This window comes from Xiphophorus maculatus, chromosome 3 (assembly GCF_002775205.1).
Source record: "Xiphophorus maculatus strain JP 163 A chromosome 3, X_maculatus-5.0-male, whole genome shotgun sequence".
Taxonomy (NCBI): domain Eukaryota; kingdom Metazoa; phylum Chordata; class Actinopteri; order Cyprinodontiformes; family Poeciliidae; genus Xiphophorus; species Xiphophorus maculatus.
Window position 1 is genome coordinate 20,218,489 of NC_036445.1, and position 17,509 is coordinate 20,235,997.

General features: G+C 37.7%; 1 protein-coding gene across 4 annotated transcripts in view; it reads left to right on the forward strand.

The window, feature by feature from the left end:
* The first annotated feature begins 6,096 nt into the window (after nucleotides 1-6,096).
* LOC102216744 (collagen alpha-1(XIV) chain) overlaps nucleotides 6,097-17,509 on the forward strand; it is a 122,086-nt gene continuing 110,673 nt past the window's right edge. For all 4 annotated transcript variants that reach the window (XM_023331258.1, XM_023331259.1, XM_023331260.1 and 1 more), the window contains exons 1-2: nucleotides 6,097-6,620; nucleotides 9,589-9,704. In XM_023331258.1, coding sequence (XP_023187026.1) covers nucleotides 9,602-9,704 — 103 coding nt within the window. In that variant the 5' untranslated portion in view covers nucleotides 6,097-6,620; nucleotides 9,589-9,601. The remainder of the gene's footprint in view (nucleotides 6,621-9,588; nucleotides 9,705-17,509) is intronic.

Below are 17,509 nucleotides of genomic sequence, written 5' to 3' on the forward strand. Positions count from 1 at the left end.
TTCACATTTTCAAGTGTGTGCATGTGTGTGTGTGTGTGTGTGTGTGTGTGTGTGTGTGTCGGGGTGAACTTGTGCAGGTTTTTAGTTTTAGGCAATGAGAGAAACAAAGCATGGTTCTGTTAGTTCATCTGCACATTTTTAGAACAAGAAAGCCCTGGAAGACTTTATATATATGTATACATATATATACATATATATGTATGTATACATACATACATACAGTATATATGTATGTATGTATACATATACAAAACTGCTATATCAATCAGCAGGTTGTTTTTGCATAGGACAGAAAAAAAAACCTTCAAATGCATTTCCTAATACAAAGGAAATGCATAAAGAAATTTTTTTTGGCACTTGATGCCTTTGTTGAACAGCAACTTGACAGGAAATAAGAGGAGAAGCAGCAAATGACTCAAACTGGGAATGGAACCCATGACAACAGAAATGCAGAGAAGTGAGTCACAAATAACCTTAAATCGACTGACATCATAAACTGTATTTATCTGCACTCTATTATGACCAGCATCCATTTGGACTGCATATAACTGAACTGAAGTCTGTCTACAATGGATTCATTTGATTACATATTTTTCATCAACTGTGAATATATCTATTTGTCCCGTAATACCCCTTGAGAATACACTGTGAATTTACACCAAACTCAACTCAGCTGACTTCTTCAAAATTGACTTGGAAAGGTCAAATTTTCAACTTTTATCCTTTTCAATTAAATAATCATTCTTGTATTTCTTTGTTTGCATAACTGTCTGTTGTTAAGCAATTAGGTAAAAATAATTTAATTACTCTGTTTTATTTTTTTAATTAACATTTATCCGTCCGTCTTGTTGCACAGTGCCTGGTAAAAACTGTGTTCTTATGAAGCCTAATAACTAGGCTGGTGTTTCCTGGGAGAAATCCTCCTCTGCTCAGGAAATGGTGCTTTCTCTGTTTGACAGAGCAACAATGATGGCTTGTTCCCAACAATTACACTAAGACAGAGGAAGAGCGAGAGACTGTGCTGTAGTTTGATTTTATCACTCCACAAATGATGACCTGCTCTAAAGCCTTAAATGATTGGTCATGTGCAGAGGCATCCCTAAAGTAAGGGTTACCTGAGTGAACGTCTCTGATTACAGAGTTATGCAAATACCAAAGGTAGGGAAAGAACTATTTTTGGATTTTTATGCAGGTAATATTTAAAAAGTTATTGGACCAACACCACATGGCATGAATAAACTGTCCATGTTGCTATTTTATTCATTTATTTATTTAGATATTCACTTTTTAATTTAGTTATTTATTTTTGGGTTTTGTTTTTACTTTTTTTTTAGATAAAAACTTAAAAACACAAATAACCTTGAAGATTCTAGGCTACGTCTTCAGAAGTAAAATGCAGCAATAGTGTTTTTAAAAAAAAAAATATATATATAAATAGGCGTTGTCATGACATGACTTTGTGAATCATAACAATCTCATTGGAGTAAATAACATGTGGGCCAACTTTTACTCTGTGAGTCATGCCTTTATTCTGCAGTACCGCATTTTATGTAGGATGAAGGGAGCAGAAAATGACTGAAGGAAGGAAAAAAAGGATAAAGAAAAAAAACAACAACAAATAGATCCAGGAAAATAAATTATAAAGGATTAAATTTATGCTTGAAGAGTAAGAAATGCTTGATGAGTACTCTTCATTTGTTGTGGAAACATTTTGTTTGCCACCTCAAAGTTTGGTGAACACAGCATTTTATTAATTATCAGTGAGTGAAGTCTCATAGCGGCGAGTGTGAATCTAATGTGAACTCAGTGTGAAGCGTAACATCTGATTCTGAGTATCCTGGTAAATGTAAACATCTTGTTTAGTTATAACAACGTTTACCACTTTCTGTCTTGGTTTAGCTTTCTTTGTTTTTAAAAAAATGTGTTTCATTATTATAGATTGGTTACTTAATTAGCACATTTTACAAAAAAAGAATCACAGTGTTTAGCACAGCTTATCTTAAAATCTTTTCAATGTATTTATGTTAGCATGCGTGGAGCCAGTTTCTGCCTTCTTACTGCTTCAGTGGGAACCAAACCCAGATCTGAACTCAGTCACTGTGTAACTCCTGTGTCCCTAACCTTTTAAGTTTAGGTTAAATTTGAAGAGAATAATCAAACTTCACTGAAAGATTGCCAAAAATATATATAATTTATTTTTCTTGTCCTTCTTTCAGCCAGTGAGTTAGTCGCAGGTGTTACGCTAAATGTTTTAGCTGAAGAGACATCTATAGATGCGGATGAACTGTTTTACGTGTTTCTGTTTATTCCACTGACAAATGATTTTACAATTCTTTGAAATGACTTCATGGGGTTCAACAAACTTCAGCAAGACTTTTTCTGATTTCCAAAAGTATAAGTATAAACACCTATGAGTGTTTGAAGAATTGTTTTAATTCTTAAAATGATTAGAATCCCTGTGATAAGAAATTCCTTAACCCAGCTAAATAAAACTTGTCTGAAGTTGAAAATGTTGTATGACCGTTTGAAAAAAGGTTGAAAAGTGTTGCTGTTTTTAAGGAAATGCCTTTTTTTTCTATTTGTATGTTTTAAAAAAGACGAAAACAAAACTTTTGCAAAATGAGGATTCTACTATGGGATGTGGATATTTGTGGAAAATGATGTAAAGAAAAGTTTGAAGTTTCCAAAAAAAATGAAAGAAAAACCTAGATCTAATTAAACATTACAAATCCTTTTAGTATCATCCTGTTGTAGAAATTCAAACCACCAATTGACATTATAGCCACATTATAAAGATTGCAGCTAATTTCTAAATCAATTTTAGTCAAAGAGCCACTTGCTGCTCTGCTGTAGCAGGTTGCAGAGCGCTGAACCCGATCAAACTGTGTATTCTGCCAGATCAGCTCAAAGGAGAAGCTGCATCAGTGTGTGGTCTGCTGCTACTGAGCAGCTGATAAATAAAAAGATGATGACAGGAGGACAGAAAAAGAGGAAGCGCAAAGAGGGCGGAGCACAATTCTTCCTCACCTGATTATAGTGCTTGCAGCAGATGGGCAGTTGTTTAAATAAGTCAAGCATGTGTGTCTGTTTGGGCTCAAGAGACACACCTGGAACAAAAGTATTCAGAGGTTTAGATCAGCCAGCCGCTGGCACATGTCAGTAGCGTCTCTTTCCCATGACTCCTACTTGTAACCCCTCAGGGCAAAGTCAGGGCGACGGCTCTGCAGCAGAGGAGTCATCTGCAGGAGCAGAGTTACGCAGCTCGAACGTGTCTTTCCCACACACACACTGAGGAAAACATTGATTCATTGTGATTCTTAATTTTCTTTTAAAGGGAAAAGTTTAGAATTTTAATGCATAGGTGTAAAAAATAAGAGATGGTTCAATATACTGCAGGTCGATAATATCACAGCTCCAGATCTTTTATACATTTTCAACTCAAATAATCTTGAAACGCAGAGCAAATCGAAAGGAGACGTTATGAGGGACTGGTGACCTGTCCAGGGTGGCCCTCTGTCTCACTTTTGGTGCCTGCTTGGAAAGGATCCAGCTGACCCTTGACCCCGAGCAGGACAAAGCTGATGGTGAGACTTCAACTGGATCAGAATCAGATTTTTTGGTCAAATATCTGAATGCACAACAGACTGGCTCCAGCTGTTTATATTCAGCTTTTCACTGAATATAGAATAATGCACAACAAAATATAGCAAAGAAACCTGGGAAATATAATGAGAACTGCTATGTGATGCATAGTTTTTGTAGATGTGAAAACTTTTTGATAAATTGTTATTGACTCATTATTCTGATGTACTAAACTCTGTAAGTTGTTTTCAGAGGGAGGAACCTGAGGGAGTTTGTCTGGAGTCTGAATGAAAAGCGTCGCATTTGCCCGCCGTTTCTCTAAGGTCAATAAATCTTGGCACGATGACAGAGGAAACTTTTTTTCAGCACTTCTTCAGTTCACTGAAGTCAATTCCCATTATTTTGAATAGTTCCATCCAAATTAAATTTATAGGATTAGCAGCCTTTAGAGGATTTGTTAGTGGGACTCATTTAAGCTTTGGACGAAGTCCGTCTGCATATTGATCCCCGTTCTCGTCTCGTTCTTGAATTAGCAACACCCTGCTGGTTGTGCAGGACCAACTGATACCTGCTAAAAATGCTCAAACAATCCTGTGATAAAAGGACTTCTTAAGGGAAGGTTTGGGGTTTCACTAACTTCATCTGTGTTTATAAAATAATGAGGTGAAGTCCGTGCTGTCTGGTTTTGTACAATATACATTCAGACCAATGGTACTTTGTTTTTATCATTAAAATAACTTAAGCATTGAATAGGCAAAGGATAAACAAAATGAATGGAAACTACCGTCAAATATAAACTTTGGTAGATTTCTTTTCAGAAAATGTAAACTGTTGATTAAAATCATTTTAAAAATATGCGGCTGGCTGTTTGGTACCACAGATAGAGTCATTGCATGATACTGCCGCATTTTGCTGCAGACACTCTGATTTCATCCATTTCTACCAAGGTTTTTATGAATAAAAATGCACTTTAAACGACTATTACATTTTAAAACAACTTATTGCTTCTTGTAACCATGCATCCATGGAATAATACATAGGGTAATTCATAACCTGAACCTGCAGAAGCTGGTAAACTAGAGCACCAAAGACTTTATTTTGACAGAATGTAGACCCAACACTGCATAGTTATATTATCAATCATGATCTTCTGTGCTGTAATTTTGTATGGTTACTGCTTTTGGCTCCGTCATGCATAGTGTTAGCCTCTAGCTTGATGACTCTTTCCACGTTATTCATGTTTCTGTGTCTGCTTGTCATGTTTCAGCCGGTATCTGTTCCTCTGCTGGGTTGTTTTCTGGTTTCTACTTTTTTAATCTGAGTTCCATAGATTCCAGTGTTTTCCTTTCTGTGTATAATATTCTGTTTCCCTCGCTCACTCGGCTCTGCTCCGCTCACAGCTGACACTCATTCATAACAAATGAACTCACCTGTAAAGCTTTCCAGCAATCAGCCTCCTCAGTATTAAAGCACTTTCACTCGTCACTGCTTCCCCTGAGGTTTCTCCTTTGTCCTGTTCTGTAAGTTCTCTCACGGTTTCTAGTCCTCCTGAGTTTTTCCTTCTCTTTCTGTGCCAGTATAAAATCTGAAGGCTTGGACTCTTATGTTTTAATGATAAAAGAAAATCTCTATGATGACACTGATACATATCTATGTCTATGTTCTTTATTTTATTCTTACCAGTGAGAGGTTTTAGTTTTTTTCGTCAGGTTGCTTCTCTGAGTTTCTCCCTCTATAAACACCGTGGGAATGTCAGCCACAGCTTTTGGGAAGAAGACAGATTTGGTGTCCCACAAATTAAAATGAACTGGCTGAAGCTGGTGAGTATTATCCATGGTGTGTGGAGTTCTGTCCACAAAATGGACTTAACGGGAAGATTTTACTCTAAAAACAACATAATTAGACAGATGAGTTTGCAAAGTGTTGCTGCATTTAAATGGTAAATTCAACATTTGTCAGTAAATATAAAGCACAAATTGAATTAATGAGTCTAGAGGTAGCAGGATTAGCATAATCATTCAAACATTTGACCCAACACAGTTTAAAATCAATTATACCAAATCTGGAAAAAAAATGTAAAGGTGAGAAAATGTTTAAAAAATCACTCATTACTCTGGCATTAAGTGTATATAAATTATTGTGGTCATACTCACTGCCTTAAAACAGGAACAAACTGATCTGATTCATGTTGGAGTGAGAAGAAATGTTATTTGTCTTATGTTAACCATTTTGTTCCATTTTATTTCAAATAAGACTTTGAAGATTTTCTAAGGTCAACAAATAAAATAACTGGTTGACTCTTTCTGCATGTTTCTCCTTTAATGAAAAGAATTACCAAAACTAAGCCTTCGGGATTATAGATGTGTTCCTGAAAATGTTGAAGCAAGCACAATAATGTATAAACAGTTTTGGGGAGGGAAAACAAATCATAAAATAAAACACCTACGGGTGTGTCTCTGTGCGTTTTCAGTTCCGATTAAAAAACAGTGTCATTGCTCCTTTAAAATCAAAGCTGGCAGCTCAGCAGGGCATGGCGAGGCACCTGCTCCGAGCGCGCAGAGCCATCCTGAGACTTTCCCTTTACAAGTCAGCACACAAACAAGCGAGCATTACAAGTGACCTGCTGGGTCCTTTGAAGCCTCAGCTAGAGGATTAAGTCGTCCGCTGCAGGTCCCACTGTGTTCCGAGGAAGCGCACTGGAGGAGCCCGGGGGGCTGAGAGCGATCCGACACCTGGAGGAGGATTCTCTGCAGCGCCACTGCTTCATGTTTGTCTCTCTATCTGAGATGTACCCCGCCAAAGGAAAGGGTTGGGACGAGGAGGATCAGCCGAAGGGAGGGATGTCTGAATAACAAGGAGAGAAACACCCTCTCTCCAGACTGACCGTGTCCCAAAAGGAGTGAGAGAAAAAGAGGGAGAGAGAGAAAGAGAGGAGCGCTTCAGGAGGAATCAGCGGCAGCTCTCAGACATTTTTTTGGTTTTCAGAGGATCTCCTTTGGGGATAAAAAAAAAGACGCTTTGAATTCATGAGTCCAGAGGTAGGAGCGCGATTTTATTTGTTTTAATTTACGCAGGAGTCTTTGAACGGCGCTGCATTTGGCATGCTAACTGATTATTTGGCTCAAATTGTGTTTGGAAACTTTATGAATCAGTGAGCGATAGGCTGACAAGGAAACGAGAGATGCACCTGTGCGCCGGTGGCGGTTCAAATGGCAATTCCGGGTATTTTAGAAAATTTATTTGAAACTTGAGAAAGGAGATTTTTTTTTTAAATGGGGAGATGATTTTTGCACAAAAAGAACGTAGTTGTTGATTTCCAACAGGGGCGCCTCCAGAAAGTTTTCAGACTGATCACATGGGGGCCCTTTAATCTTAGGGTGACATTTTGAAAACAAAAACCAAAACTAAGTTTATTTATGCTGTAGATAGATAGATAGATAGATAGATAGATAGATAGATAGATAGGAGGTGGAGGCGATATTTAGAAATGGCAAAAATAATCTTATCTTAACCAAACATAATTAAAAGAAATAGACCGGGAAGTCTATGACTGTGTTTGGCAAATTATAGGGATGGCCATTGCACCACTGACTTTCACATGCTCTGTTGGTAATGTGTTCATTTGCACATCTGCTATTGTTTTGTTTTTATGCCTCCTAACAATTTCAGAGAACAATTGCAAACTGTGTTCTACATGCAGTGTTAAACAGCAGCATTTTTCCCTAATAAACTGATTAGCTAACAATCAGGGTGACCTTTGTAATCTAGTATTTATATTCACCAAATTACAGGGTGGCAACTCTATTATTACCCAAGAACATGACAAAGCAGAGAAACAGTTTTGCCTTGTATTAAGAATTGCATGAAGAGAAAATAGGTATAAAAAAGAACAAACAAACAAAAAATAAATCTGTGTTTTTTTATTGTTTGCTCTCTTCTGTGTGGTGCTTAGAAATACCTATTTTTGCTCAATCCCTTTTAAGTCCCCCTCCATAAAGTCTGATTGTTTTCATTTTGAAAACAATGTCAATTTTCTGCTCTTTTAACACTGTTAGATTTTCCTTCCTAGATGGATTGTTTTTGATATATAATGACTTATTAGAGATATTTGTGATTGATTGCTTAATCTAGAGTGATGAACAGTTGGATTGATATTAACATTATTTTTGAGTAAACAAATAATCTCCTTATTTTGTTTTAAAATTTTCAGCATATGCAATTGCTGCAGAGGGAAAAAATGCTCATTTTCTGTTTTTATTTTGAAAAAAAAAAAACATGAAGCTTTCACACATCCTAGCTTGTGCTATGAGAATTATCTGTACAGTCAATTCTTCAGTTCAAGTCTGAGCAATCTAGATATATTGCTGTTGAACTGGTCATGATCCAGTGCAGTCCAGAAACAAGGAAAAAGTTTTGCGAATGTTAACAGAGCACTTTAAAAATTGAGAAAAGCAAATATTTTCAAATTATAGTCTCAAATTATCATAATCCACAAGTTCTGTTCAAAACTATCAATTCTCAGACTTTCATTTGTAACAATTTCCTTCTTTCCCTTCTTTGTTGATAAGGTTCAGTCCACCAGGTCATTGATCCATCTGTCTTTGCTCCCTGCTCGGCTGTCTTCAATCAGCTTGAGCCTAATTGTTTAATTTTTAAACAAAGTAGTTGGTGCAATGAAACATTAAAGTTCTTCCTCTGATGCCATCCCTGCATAGTTTTAAAAACAGGTGTTTCCATCATTTCGACCCTCAGTTTTTACCAGTTAAAAACAGCAGAGCGCTTCCCAGAGCTTTCAAGCATTAATCTTATTCATTCCAGTCTTGCTTCTGCTTTTATTGTTTTTTGTTTTGTTATATTAACTTATGTATTGGCTCAATACTGTGCAGCACTTTAAACATTTTTCTTTTAAAATGCGGTTTATAGATACATATAGATTTGGAGTTGAAATAGCCTTTTGATTCAACTCAGTTATAAGCTTCAAATCAAACTCCAACTTTGTGTCTGTGGACTGGTGGCTTTATGTCTAAGATCTTTGTTTTGGCCAACATAATTTTGGTTTTGGGTTTTGTTTGCGTTAAATATGGGATGATCAAAGGTTGCAGATTCATTCAAAAATTTAAATAGCCCTTTTAGATGAATGCAGTCAAGTCAATTAATGAACTTAGTTATTCATACACCGAGCTGGACAAGTTAGACATCAAATCTCCATTGATTGGAGATGCAAATAAGCTTTTTCTTTTATGCCATTGTGCAGCCCCAACACAGAAGACGCCCTGGACAGGTAGCCATATCGTTCATATCATTAAGTGCCACTGGCTCAGGGTTATGCTTACTTTGATCAGATCAGAATAATTTTTGGTACATATGCTCTTTTATTCATGTGACTGTCAGCCAGGTTGCGTTGATCCCTTGAGACAGATGATAAGGCGTCTTTAATGTTTCCATCTCTTCTGTAATAATGAGAGACAGACTGGGGGAAGGTGAGGAGGCAGGTGACTGAGTGGATGCAGAGAACAAAAAGTGAAAGGTGAAATGGGGAGATGGAGGAAAAGAGGAGAGCTTCTGTTGTGTTTTCTCTTTTTGTCAGACAATAGGACTCATCAAATGATCTCTTGGATCTGTCAATCAAACTACGGTCCTCCTCTCTGTCACTTTGTCCCTTTCTTCTGTTGGGCCTTTTGTTAATTTCTCAGCTCTTCTCTTCTTTCACACAAAGTCCTCTACTGTTTCTCGCCCAGTCTTCTCAGTGTAGGCTGGAGGGTCGACCACTGCTCTGTGGTCAGTCTAGACTACATACTTCTGCCCTGTAATTGTAGAAAAGCAGGAGTGTAAGGCATGAATAACTGATTCCAGATCAGTGGATTGGAATTGCTTTTGACCCCCAGAGTCTAAAACGCCTCGGTGGCATTCAGGCTGCTTCTGTTGCTGCTTTATACGCATTCCTTTAAATTCATCTGATCTCTACCTAGCTCTCCAACTAACTCAAACTTCTCCCTCTCCATGCAGGTCTAGACTGCTAATGTTGAGGATGTTGTTGATGGGAGAGGTCAGGTGGTGTTTTCTGGCCCCGCTGGTTTTACTTGTCTTTGTTTCCTGTGACCCCAGTAAGGCTCAGGGTCAAGGTAAGAACCCCTTCCTCATTTTTCTCTGTCTCCTTCTCACCATCCTAATAACATCCCCCCATATCCAGTCATTCAGCTCCTCTAGATCATGTTCAGTAAACCCCCCTTCGCTCCTCATGTTTTCCTCCCACCAAGTTTCACCTTATTGACCCCCTCCACATCACGCTACCTCCCTTCTACTGTTTCTGCTCCTGTGTTTTTATCCTTTCATGTCCCTTTGTTGTCTGTCTCTCTCTGACTCTGATCAGATCCCATCAGACTCATCATAATACTGCCTTTGTATCATTATACCTTCTCACCCTGGGAGCATGGCACCTCCTGTCAAAGTATCATCCTTTTATTAAACATATTGTGCTCATACCTCATGCTGTTGTAATTTCTCAGAGTAATTTGCTGCACAACACATCACACTTCAGCGCGCTTCGCAATTAAACACGTAAGCCCAGTTTGATCAAACCGAGTCTTGTCGAGAAGGGATTTTTCTGGGTGAACATCTTAATAAGAGAATGTTAAAATTCCAGATGGATTTGTGCTTGTCAATAAGAAGCTGACATGTTCAAATGCTTCTTCTCACTGATGTCTGTTTTTGCTACCTTAACCTGGGTTCCAACACAATTTTTTATTTCAAAATTTTACTCAAGTTTTCTGAATTCTCAGTTTTTTATAAACCCACTTTTTAAAACATGCAACCTGCAAACCAGGCAGACTGTGAGAAAGTCAGGAAAAATAAATAATTAGGGACAGGAGGGTGGATGGATGCATGCATGAGTTTAGATGAATACATTAATTCATATTCTGTGTGAATGAGTGCATGTGGACTGATAAATGGAACAATGAAGAAATGGATGCAAAGTTTTAAACGTACAAATGAATGCATATGTTAATGGGGCCTCCACCTGCAGTTCATGAGAGCTTCTGTCCTGCACCTTTTAGATGCATTCCTGAGCTAAAACACATACATCTAATGAGTGAGTCCAGTTAAATTGGAGCCTGGATTAATCCTAAATTTAGAGCATAGTGACTTGAAGTGCCCTGATTTACACACTAGGAGAGCGACTAAAGTCTGGAAGATATTTTCCCATGCTCTATTTTATCTATACTTATTTTGACCTAAAAAAAGGCTTAAGTAAAATCCCATATATTGGCAAATGGTGTGTGGGAATCCAGCCTTAATCTGCATTACTCATTCTCCATTGAAATTAAATATTTAACACCCAAAGTGCACAACGACTCACATCCAGTGCTGATGTTTTTCACTCACAGAGAGTTGCAATAACTGCATAAATTATAGTCTGAGCTCAGATATGATAACTTTATTGTCCATCACCTTTGATATGGAGATGTGTCTTGGACATATGGCAGAAATTTTCAATAGATGATAAATAATAAACAAACCACAGAATTAACCAATATAAACAAAACTCCAACTACATAAGCTTTAAATAATAAAAGCATAAAAAACAGTATTTAAATCATTATATTGTTTAAAAAAATAAAATAATGTTCCAGTCAATGTGTCACTATTTAAGGTATCGCTTGTTCAGAATCAACACAGCTGAAGGGATAAATGGGTTTTGTTTATGTTAATGGGACCATTCATCTTCTACAAGACGGCAGCAGCTTAAATGAGGACTGCAGAAGATGTGCTGCGTCCTTCTGAATCTGAACTGCTTCTTTCTTTAAAGCGTGTTTATGTAAATCAAGAGGATACATTTGCTGGTGATGATTATCTTACCGCGTGCTTGACTGCCTGGTTGACCTTATTTCTATGTTTAGCCAAAAGATCCCCAAACCAAAAACAATACTAAAGTAGGGAACACTTTCACAATAGATCAGTAGATCAGCTGAGAAGTGTACTTGTGTTGAAGCTCCTTTGCTTTCATAAGAGAAATAGACGCTGTCTTGCCTTTTTATGCACACAGTCCACATTGGGCTGGAAGGTCAGCTTGTCGTCTATGATTGTTCCCAGATACTCAAATTCAGTGACCTCTTCCACTGCCTGCCCTCTCATGACAACAGGTCTAAGAAAAGGCTCAGTATTTCCCTTCAGGTATAATTCCCTGGATACTCTTATTAATCTTATGACTGAGTCATAGTGTGTGACATTATGTCGCTCATCAGACCTTGGGAGAGTTTATTTGCTTTTTGGCATCTACTGTCATAATAATGGATCATGTGTGGATAGTAATCACACAGACATGATGCAGAGGAAGTCTTAAATATTTAGCTCTCCTTGCTTTGCCTTTATGTGCAAGTATACAGTACGTGGGTGTGGAAGCAGCTTGTATGCCCTTTCAGGATCTCCATTCATGCTAAGTAACAACCAGAAAAGCTGCAGGTTTCATTTAGAGAATCTCTCAGTGAAATATTGAAAATGCATTCTCTAATCAGTTTATCACCTATGAATATTAATGATTAGAACTTTTTCTGTGTTTTGGTTTAAGGTTTTCTTTTGAGTTTGACTCCTGAGTCGATTGGGTTGGTCTGCTGTGTACGTATATCTTTCTGCTGTAAGCAAGCATATTTAAAAAATATCAAGAGTTTTCTGCTTAATGTTGTGCTCAGACTCAATCTACATTAATCAAGTTAATTTTTTTAAACAGATATTTTGCTCCCCTCTTTAAAAAAAAATAAATAAAATTCTTTACATGGTAAACAAGTACCAGTATAGTAACTTATAACTTTTATATACCAAGGTTTTAAAAACTAATGGTTCCTATGCTGTTCCTGTGGCCTGAGATCCTTTTAATGAGACACCAGAGAAGAGCTGGAATAACTTTTCTGTACATCTAATGTGTTAGTGTAGTGCTGCCCCCTCCCCACTTGACCCTCCTTTTCACTTTTTTCTATTTACAAGAATATTGCCAAATTTGCACCCCTCATGTGTCCTGGCAACTTTATGGTCATTTTCTTCATTTCTTGTCTTTTTCTGTGTTAGTTGTTGCATTATGAACTACTGCAGCTTTAAAGCTTCTCCTGTGCATTAACCATGATGCTGCCATGTTTACATCAGCAGCACACTTACCTGTGTTTTGTCTCTGTGTGTAAACGTATGAAAATATTATAGATTATTATAGCTATTATAATAACTACGCAGTACGATAAATTAATTTCAGCAGCAGTATAAATGATTAATTTAATTTTATCTTTTGATTAAAAACAATTAGATTATTTAAAAAAATATATTTTCTGCTAAAGTAGTATATTAAGTACTGATGCTGGGAGAATTTCATACTGATTCAATTCTTTTACACAATATGATTGACTGCACTACCGATGCTGTGGCAGAAGGAGGCAAAAATATTGATATTAGCAATAACAATATCAGAAGTGAAAGCAAGCAGATCCTGAGCATTCGTAAAGCAATGCTAGGCTAAACATTTTAAAATTTACTGGCAAGCATGAAGTTAGCTGTTATGACCTAATCTTTAATTCCAGATGGATTCACCATAAATACAGTTTTTACATTTCCACTTTATGTCTAAAAATCAGTTTCAGTCACCAAAATCTTAATTATTGTGGACAGGGTTCAAACGCAACCTATATCTGCCTTTTTTAAACTATTTGTATCAATGTTAACAGGGCGTTTTAGTTTATTGGTTACTTTTTTTTCTTTCTCCTGCACTCCATATTTCTCACCTGTGATCAGCATTTCTTTCATGTTGAGCAGGAAGACTGCAGTTTGATCCTAGTCAGTCACAACTAAACAGGAGTGACCTCCTAGATGCTGGAGGAAGCACTGTTCTGTCCCTTCATTAGGGAGGTCATTAATGTCTGCTGGGTCTGCTTCTGTAAGCTGCAGCATCTGGTCACCGTGGATTTGAGCTGGAGGATTAGAGAGCGCTCTGCTCATTCAGGATGTTTGTATATGCTACTGAAATGTCTTGATATTGTCAGGATCTCCCTCCAATGGAGTGTGCCAGACTAGGAAGTTTTATTACGAGGAGCGAAATGCTGCCAGTGATCTGGAACTGAAGCAAGACAATCAGTATCTGGATTGTTTCTTCCTCTGTGCATCCTTTGGTTAGTCTGTCATGTAGTGTCTCCAGTAGCTGCCACTAGAGCAACATTTACTGTTTCAAAATGTTTCTCTTTCTGACTGACTCCTTAAAGTTTTCCCAGACTTACAGTAAATATTTATCCAAAGATGCAGATGCTTTCATTCTAGCCATTTTTAAATGCTGTCAGCTTCAGCAGATGTACTCATGACTTGGGCAGTCAGTACGTGTTTGACCTGTATTCATCTTCTTCTCAATGTCAGCAAAGTCTGTAGTGTCGTTCTGTACACTTTTGATAAACCTGAATGTTACACCTGCAGCTTAAATTAGTATGCTCCTGTTTCAGCCTGTGGATGCAGGCTGAGGATAGGATTAGCCATGGCAGAGAAAAATTAGAATAACAGCAAACTATCATGCTCACAGCAGTACTGCTGACAAGAAGATTTCCCATTATATTTAGTATACCACTGAAGGCTGCAGGTAGCCCGCTCCGTTCTGCAAATAGACATTTGGGGGAAAGGAACAAAACATTTACACTCTTCATACATCCTTAAAACTTTCTATGCTGTTTTCATGAGAATTTCCAAGTTTTGTTAAACAAAAGGTCAGGAGGTTTCCTAACAATATTAGGATTCTGCATCACAGACGTCTGGTTTAATATTTTTGAATAATTTTTATTTGCCATCAGGTCATGGAGGTGACGGAGAACAGGAGAGAAATCTAGACATCTCTCTCCCTGCTGATAGCCTCCAGCATATTCTGGAGGTCCTGAGTAATTCCCAGAGCAGAAGGAAAATATTGTCCTATTAGTGAGTTCTAGGTCAACTTTGAGGACTTCTTCCAGCGGATCTTACCCACAAAACCTCCAAACAGAAGCAGCCAACTTGCATTCTTGCTTTACTGACTTCTTCAGTAAAATCTCTGACTTCTTTTTGCAGAGGCTTTACTCTGAGCTCAGATGAATAATGGAGCCCCTCCCCTTATCTCAGAGGGTAGGTCCAGCCAGCTCATTTGAGAAAGCCCTCAAATGAGCTGCCTCTCCTGATGAACAGTGCAACATAGAAGGATTGTTATTTTGAGGGCTTCAGGGCAACAGTGTGCCTCAAGAGGAGTAGCTCAAGAATTTTTATGTCTTATTCATGAATGATGGTAGAATGTTGCAGGAGATGGATTGAAGAACTGGCGCCTTGTTTGCAGGCATTGCACTAGTCTGCCATGTTGAAGAAAATCAGACCCATGAAGCAAAGCTCTGAAGATATCTGAGCAAAAGAAGTTTTCTAAAGAAGCAAAATGTTGAAGGCAATACAATGCAGTGTTACTAAAATAAAAGTTGCTACAGGATAGGATAGGGGTATAATGGTACACATATCCATACAAAACTGTACCGGTACAGTCATCCCTTGTTAGCGATAGTAATGAGACAAAAAATGAGTCAATCACAGAGTGAGTCTGAGAATGCATCCAAGTGTTTTTGCTGCTTTTTGTTAGGAGCCACACTCAGAAAAAGAATAGATCAAGCCATCAAAAGTAGCCTACACCAAATTAATGCATGAATGGCTTTTAATAATAGCATGCAGGAGTCTGAAGGTCTACCTGCATGTTTTTGTTAATTATCAGTTTGCATTGGAGCCGTAGCAGTGGAGTGTAGATTGTCAAGTATTCCTCAAACTTGCATGAAAGAATCAAAGCAACACTGCAGGTATGTTTTTGATGAGGGAATAACATTATAACTGGATGTAAAAAAAGTTTATTTTACATAATACCGCCCATTTAAAGTATAACCCCGCAAAAAACACTACCGGTTACACTTGTAGTATTGAATGTCTAATGACCTCAATTTTCTATCAATAATTTTGTCCAAGTTCAGTTTAGCTTAATTTGCACTTGTGTAATTTCTGCAGCATTCTTCTGTCCGACCCATGGGAACAGCTATGACTGTTCTTTTTAAAAAAACTAAAAAAAACTCACGCTGTGGAGAATTTTCGACAATCAGCTGCTCAATTTTCTTAAAATACAGGTGTTTCTAAAACTTTAGAACAGGGGTCCCCAAACTTTCTCCTGTGAGGGCCACATAACTTGTCCCTTCTCTGATGGGGGGCCGGGGTCAGTTTGTAACAGAAAAAGTGTGACAATTGTAAGAGTGCTAAACATAAAAATGTATTGTTTTTCAGAAAGCACAATCAAATAACCTTTTCTGGATTCTTCAGAGAACAAAAGTCAGGAAATAACACTATTTATGAAATAAATAATAACCAAATAACACTGGGTTCTCCACATAAAAAAAAGGGTTAGGGTCAATTATATGCATGTATAAAATAGTTACTAACTAGTAGTTAATAATAAATAAAGTTCATTACTAACATTTATTTTATTGCAAAAGTCCAACTTATCAAATAAAAATGCACATATATGAAAATACTCTGGTATTGTTCAGGGGGCCGGACCAAATGTGGAGGCGGGCCGCATCTGGCCCGCGGGCCGTAGTTTGGGGACCACTGCTTTAGAAAGACCAGTGAAAGAAAATGCAAATTTGGCTCTCAGCTTATTCTTCTCCAGAGGGTAAAGGAGTGACCCGATACCTTATGTTCCTGTTTCCAGCCGACTTCATTCCCGGTCAGATAAATCTTTTTAAAAATATGTATTCATATATTCAGCTCTGAATAAGTCATGCATCGTAAAGATTTTATTGGTGAAGTGGGTTAGTGTTTGTTATTTCATGGCTTTGTGCGTGTTTACTTGCATGGTTAATTACTGGGATTGATTTTGTTGATTAGCTGACAGCCCGGATCAATATTTTGCTTCAGGATATATCAAAACAGATTATGTGCCAAATGCATATTTGCACAAATATTGCATTATGTGTGTGTACGTAGTGCATTAGTATTACTGAGAGTGTTGGGCAGTAGTTTCACTTCTAATGACCAAGGGGAGAAGCCAATGATGGGAAATCATTTATTCATAAACAAAAGCGGTGATGAGATGGGACAACCTGTTTTGAATTTAAAAACTGTCAAATTATCTGAGCCGTAGCTGCTGTCACCTTCTCATCTGCCTCTGCTGACTGCAATCCAGCCGGTCACGATCATCTGCAGCCTCACACTAAAAAGAACGTTGAGTTAGCGGAGAGGCGCCGCGGCCCTCTAATACTGACGGAGAGTATTGATGATTCTCATGGCCTGCTGTGACTGTAAATGAGCAACATTAGCTGATGAATGCTTTGAAAGGCCTTTAGGAGAAAGTTACAGACTATGAAAGCAGTGTGACTGGTGAGTGTACCGCTTCCTTTACCGTATCCAGGTCACTCTACATCCAGAATGCATGCATAAGCTAAATTACACAGCACTGAAGGTACAAACAGGGAGCGTCAGCTAAAGCAGCCGCTGTGTGACAAGCATGAAATAGACTACAAGCTTTTCAGAACATAAATATTCTTTTTCTAAAACATTGTGCTGATGTTAAAGTTGAGCAGATATTGCATTTGAACGCAACTCTCTTCTGCTAGCTTTTTTTTCTTCCCCACATAACAGAACAAATATAAATGTACAGGAACAACCAAGAGAACGTGCCTTAAATTTGATGAGTCTGGACAAAGTTTGGCAAGAACACATTTTTGAACTGTACTTTCAGACGAATGGTGAAAATAATTATCCCTACCGTATATGGAAAATGGCACTGCAGGAGGGCAAAACCTACTTTTCTTGCACAGTGAGACATATGAAGAGGTTGTGACTTTTTTATTCATGACAAAAAAAAATCTTGTTTGTTTTGTGAGAAATGTTCCAAAAAATATTGCTACTGAGTTTGTGA